This window comes from Notolepis coatsorum (assembly GCF_963971535.1).
Source record: "Notolepis coatsorum genome assembly, chromosome: 4".
NCBI lineage: Eukaryota > Metazoa > Chordata > Actinopteri > Aulopiformes > Paralepididae > Notolepis > Notolepis coatsorum.
In genome coordinates this window covers 200,808,463-200,814,882 of record NC_140168.1, presented here as the reverse complement: position 1 = coordinate 200,814,882, position 6,420 = coordinate 200,808,463, and the positions used below count along the sequence as shown (strand labels likewise).

Below are 6,420 nucleotides of genomic sequence, written 5' to 3'. Positions count from 1 at the left end.
GTTCTTAATTACCTGTATGCCATATATGGTATGCTTTCTTTTTTAGCGGCTTTTAACACCAGCAGTTGAACATTTGCTTTGGCTAACACTGTCTCACACATTTTACATTTATGTTCATTAATGTGTGCTGTCCCTGTTCAAATAAAGTTAAAATTGAAACTGAAAAGTCCACCGGCGACGTCGTCGTCTCATCATCCCTCTCTCGTCTGTTTTCCGTACGCAGTGAAAATGGTTCCCGGCATCGAACCCAGGAGCCGCTACAGGGAGATCCCTGGAGGAGAGGCCCAGCGGGGGGCGGGGGAGGCCCGGGGGGTGCACCCCGCCAGGAGGGAGCCTGACAGGACCGCCGCCGCGCACAAGAGGCCGGAGTCACGCTACCGAGGTTTGACGCCAGCTCTTCAAAATCATCTTTAGTTGTCGTTCATCTCAAACCCTTATTTCAACTCGTCGTGAGACACCGAGGTTACCCCTCATTTTACAGTGACGACGAGCTCACAAAACAAAGACACAGTTTATCAGCAATTTCATACATTTAGGCACAATAAATAAATATAATATATAATAAATAAGAAAATTGGCTAAGAAGAGGAGAGAAAATGAGAGGAGAAGAGAAGAGAAGAGAAGATAGGAGGAGAGAAGAGATGATAGGAGGAGAGAAGAGATGGGAAGAAGTGGAGAGAAGAGAATAGAGGGAGATAGGAGAGAAGAGGAGAGAAGATAGGAGGAGAGAAGAGATGGGAAGAGAAGTGGAGAGGAGAGAAGAGGAGAGAAGAAAAGAGAAGATGAGAGGAGAGAAGAGAAGAGAGGGGGATAGGGGAGAAGAGGAGAGAAGTCGACACACACAGTAGTCGAAGATCATACTTTTAAATGCAGTGAGAGAAGGAAGATCCTTCAGCTTCAGAGTCAGTCGGAGGACATTCCAGGTGTTGGAAGCATCAAAGGAGAAAGCTAGTTTTTCCCTAGTTCAGAGCAAACTGGAGGGACCCTGAGAACCAACACATGAAGAGTTATGTACATCCATGCAGGCGTACGGACGGATAGCAGCCAGACAATACGGTACGTTACAAAGGGGAACAGGGGAAGGACAAAACACTGCGACTCGCTCCGTCGGCTCCGAACATAAACAGCGGCACACAACCCCCCCCCCCCCCCCATGCACACAGGGCACCACGAGACATGATATTCTCTGACACTCAAGCAGTCCGACAACGTGAATTTACACACGCGCGCGCGGAAGAATCACCAGGCTTTCACGAAGCAAAAGGCTAGCCTTCCACTCAGCGAGCACTTATGTAACCCAACGTTCGGGAGCGATGTGTCAGGGAGGGGATTAAGCGCTGACGTCTGTTCAAGCCAGCCTTCATCCCTCTTCCTCATAATCGGAGCCCCTGCCCCCCCACCGCCGCCGCCCTCCCACTCTGTGGTACACACACACACACACACACACACACACACACACACACGGACGGACATGTAAGTGTGTGCGTGCGTGCGTGCGTTCACAAAACAAAACTTTCTTGTCTTTCTCTCTTTGCATCTGACCCATTAGTTTGCTATTTAGTTCAGGGATGGATTCTGCATCCCCTCCTCTCTTCTATTTTCTCCTTCACTTCTCTTCCCATCTCTTATCTCCTCCTATCTTATCTTCTCTCCTCTTCACTTCTCTTCTCTTCTCTTCTCTTCTCTTCTATCCTCTTCTCTTATATCACCTTCTCTTCTCTCTTCTCTTCTATCCTCTTCTCTTCTCTCTTCTCTTCTATCCTCTTCTCTCTTATCTTCTATCATATCCTCTTCTCTTCTCTCTTCTATTCTATCCTCTTCTCTTCTCTCCTCTTCTTTTATCTTCTCTTCTATTCTCTCTATTCTCTCCTCTTCTCTCCTCTCCTCTACTCCTCTCCTCTTCTCTCCTCCTCTCTTCTTCTCTCCTCTCCTCTCTTATCTTCCTAGTTTCTCAATCACGAATTACTTTGTATAGAGGTTTTCATCAAAATCCTGACAGTGGTTCCTCTCCTATAATAACGCTTACATCGGTGCTTTCAATAAAAAAAAAGAGAAACCCTGAATGTTTCTAAAAGAACGCGCCACCTTCCTAAACCCACCGTGTACAGTAACGGCAGCAGCAGGCCCAGTTAGCACCGGGCTCACGTCCCGTTATGATTGAATGCAGTCGGGGTAAAGGAGGCTCGCGTCATGCTGCTGATGGATGGGCAGGGGCTGGAGGTGACACTGCAGTTAATGTAAGTAGTATAAATCTCAGCACTTGGGCCCCAGCGAGAGCTCTCTGCCCAGAAGCCTATAGTGCCGAACAACTCCATCCTGCCAAAGAACAACCTTTGTTAACCCTTTCACTGCCACACTACAGAAGGTTAACCCTTTACTATCACACTACCGACGGTTACCCGGTAGTGTGATAGTAAAGGGTTAACCTTCTGTAATTGGCAGTGAAAGGGTTAACTGGCTGTTGTGTGGCAGTGAAAGGGTTAACATTCTGTGTATTGTCGCAGTGAAAGGGTTAACCGTCTGGTAGTGTTGCAGTGAAAGGGTTAAAAAGGAAACACCGGTTTAGACTGTGGGATTTGAGGGTGTACCCCCCAAAGGTTATTTCTAAATGATATGCAAGAAGAGTAATAGTAATAATAATAATAATAAACTGTATTTTTTATTATAGCACCTTTCATACAAGAATTGCAGCTAGAGATGTCCGATATTATCGGCCTACCGATATTGGCATTAAAATGTAATATCGGAAATTATCGGTATCTGTTTTTAAAAGAAAAACCTTTAACCTTTATTTACCCAGGCAAGCAAGTAAGAACAAATTCTTATTTTATTTATTATCAAAAGTATGCATAATGTTGTGTTAATTACCTGAAATTATTCTGTTTTTGGGGGGGGGGATCTGTATCGGAAATTAAGAGTTGGACAATATCGGTATATCGGTAAAAAAGCCAATATTGAACATCCCTAATTGCAGCCCAAAGTGTAGTAAGGTAGACATAATGGACATGAAATAGATATATAGGAAATATACTAATACACCAGAGAAAGAAGCCATAATCTACCTCCGATACTTATGATCTACCCCTAATCATAACCTAGTTAGATGTGTTTATGTACATCCCGTTTACATTTTGGCAGGTTTCTTCGTTATAGTTGCATTATGTTTCCCTTTAAAATGATGATATCGTTTTGAACTGTTCCTTTAATGAACTCGTTCATGACCATCTGCCTTTTCTGTGAACTCATGGCATGGCCACTTGTACTGTGACGAATTAGAACTTGACCCCCGACCCCGGCTGCATGCGCCCGGGGCGAGACGCGGGCTAAAGTTGGATCCTTCTGTCTCAAAGGGACTTATGTGAATGTACGGCTGGAAGGGTGAACCATTTAGTTACAACAGTAATCAATGTCACTTCTAGCGATTTTCCCACTGTGTTTCTACGAATCAAGGAAGGAGGAGGGGGGGCTGGCCTTTGTTGCAATACATTAAAAAAAATCCGTTTCGACAATGTTGACTGCAAACAAGTCATTGATAAGCGACGGCCATATTAGACCCATAATTTAAGATATAGTTTATGCGTTCGCAAATATGAGAGCTCTAGCTCTATCATTGAAGTGGGTGGCGGCATTCAACGGGGTAAATAGGAAACGGAGGCCGGCACTGAAAGTGTTAACAGGCTATGGTGAATGCTGGGGTACGTGTTTAGCTTACTTTTGAAAATCTTTAGTGAGCTAGCCCCCAATGTCCATAGGCAGGGTGTTCCATAGCTTTGGTGCGTAATTAGCAAAGGCTGCGTCTCCAAGTAGAGGTTTGCAGGTGCTTGATTTAAAATAGACTTGACGGGACAAACAAGAAATGTAGCTACGCGAGGAAATCATAGGGCTCTATTTCTAAATGCCGTTTTTACGTTGCATTGTGTCACAGACAAGCTAGCTGTCCTCCCAAACGCACTGCACACCAACCTCACGTCCTGCACAGCGACATAACTCAGTGAGGTGCTTGCAGAAACTACACAGACTGACACACAAGCACACGTGCACGCTCACTTGAAGAGCACAAGTAATATTCCAAGTGATTGAACTCTCGCACTCAGTCTGCAGAATCTATCGTCGTAGCAACTGCAACTGCAACTCTTGAGAGGGGTTTTCTTCTAAAGGTCTGCGGTATCGCATCCCATAATTCACTCTGCCCACTTGAGACCATAACACTAAAATACATCACAGGCTCTCTGTCATTTACATGACCAAATCGGCCATAACGCGGCACATAACGCGCCCTGGCGTTTGTCCTGCATTACAATTCGTGCACCGTCAGCGAGAAAGGGGTTAGACACGCCTGTAAAACTTTCCCAGAACAAAAGATGAATCGGCTTTTCAAAAGAGAAATTATTTAACTACACTATACAATATATTTTTGTATACATTTAAAAGCTTCGGGGCCGAGATTCGATTTTAATCCAAAGCTTTGAGATAAAAAAATTATTATAATTTTTTATAAAAATGTTTATCTTATGTTGTGGGACTTTTACAGCACTTTGGTCAACTTTGTTGTTTTTAAATGTGCTCTATAAATAAAGTGGATTGGATTAATTAATTAAATGAATAATGAGTCAGGAGCTGTGCTGCCTGGGCGGCTGCTCTCCATTACACAGCCAACAACCAGGGGCGGACCTAGCACATTTGGCGCCCTAGGCGAGGCTTTTGCCTCTTCATAGTTCTCTAACGTTAGTCTTTCTTTCCTCAACGCTCAATTCTATAAACACTTGACCGATACCCATCAATGCACAGCGCTCTAGCATGTTCTGACTGTGAACACCTAAAGCTGAGGCTCAGACCGACCGACCGTTTTAGATTTTTGGCTCATTTTCCCTTATGTTAGAATTTTTTTTATGTAAAAATAATGGTTGCCGATATAGAGGGGGGCGCCAAAACTGCACAGATAAAAAAAAATAAAAAAAATAAAAAATAAAAAAAATAAAAAATAAAAAATATTTTTTTTTTTTTTTTTTGGCGCCCCCCTCTGGGTGGCGCTCTAGGCGACCGCCTATATCGCCTGTAGGAAGGTCCGCCCCTGCCAACAACATTACATTACATAATTATGTTGCAACCTTCGTTCGTTGCATTGGAGGCGCAAGATTTTGTAGGTGGGAGGGGTGATAAACATATATATATATATTTTTATATATATTTAACACATTGAGTGCCACGCCCCTTCCGGGAAGTGACCCCTTCCGTGCCGCCCATTAACCCCATGTAAACGTAGTTGTAGTTTGTAGAGCTAAACCTATATTTTATAGTATAGAGCTATGGGTCTAATAACGCCGTCGAGTCTCAGTGAGCTGCTTCTGGTCAACGTGCAAAAAACTGATGATTTTTTCATCCGTACATTTCCGTTTTATACCGTTTTGAATATGAACATAGTCCGGCCGCTTCTGAGCAATTCCAGGGAAAAGACACGAAAACAGCGTTTTTGTGTAATTCAATAAACACGTTGTCATTTTTCGCCTGATTATCGGATCTTCCTGAAATCAACGCTAGATCATCATTATTATCCTTTGTCGTGCACGCATGCAAGGTGGTTTAGACAGGCGAGCTGTAGAAATAAATATCAGATCAACGCAAGCTTTCATATATAGTGTCCTTACCTGGTCTCTGAAGTAATGCAAAAAAAAGAATCCAATAATCTCATCGCCATTCCAGTTATCCACAGCGATCCTGTCTCCGACGTTGTTGGGCATTGCAGTAGTCCAAACCATCCCTACAAGTGTGTGTTTTGCCGGAGTGTTTAGGACCCGCAGCTTGGTAGAGAAAATAAACTAACCCGTTTCTAACGGGGTGCAATAATGGCCGAAGGCGTTAGAGGGCGGTATAAGACCGTCTGCCAGCTCAGACACACTCAGAACAGTATGCACAAGGTGCCCCGCTGAATTATGAATGGCAATAGCGAATCAAATAAATACCGTGACAGAAACGTAGATCTACGTGAACGGCACGCAAAGGGTTAAGCTTCGAAGTATTTAAGACAGCCCTACTCCCGCAGCCAGGGCGTCTGAGGCAGGGGTCGAGGTGGCTTTGAAAAGTCTGGCCCTGTATTCTTGGCAGCTTGACACGCGGTGCTGGCATTTGGCATCAGGGGGGCGAGCGGGAGAGATGTACGCGACGGCAGCCAGAAGGCGATGTCAGAATTGGCATTAGTCTGCTGAAAAAAGTAGCTGTCCTACTTTCCTCCAACCGAAGCGGCTGTTAAAATGACCCTCTTTTCCACGTCGCTCTTCAGCCGATAGATGCTTTCGTTATGATGCAGTTGAGACGAGAGGGGACAGATGTGATAGTTAGTTTTACAGCGTTAGAGCGGTCGCCTGGTAATCAGAAGGTTAGGGTTAGACAGTGTCTCAGGAGGTAGAGTGGTCATCTGGTAAT

The 6,420-nt window shown here is 44.4% G+C and overlaps 1 protein-coding gene across 2 annotated transcripts in view; it reads left to right on the top strand.

Moving 5' to 3' along the window:
- Positions 1-6,420, top strand: part of usp53a (ubiquitin specific peptidase 53a) — a 173,235-nt gene that overhangs the window by 130,710 nt on the left and 36,105 nt on the right. For both annotated transcript variants that reach the window (XM_084312808.1, XM_084312809.1), the window contains exon 12: positions 224-382. In XM_084312808.1, the coding sequence (XP_084168934.1) occupies positions 224-382 (159 nt within the window). The remainder of the gene's footprint in view (positions 1-223; positions 383-6,420) is intronic.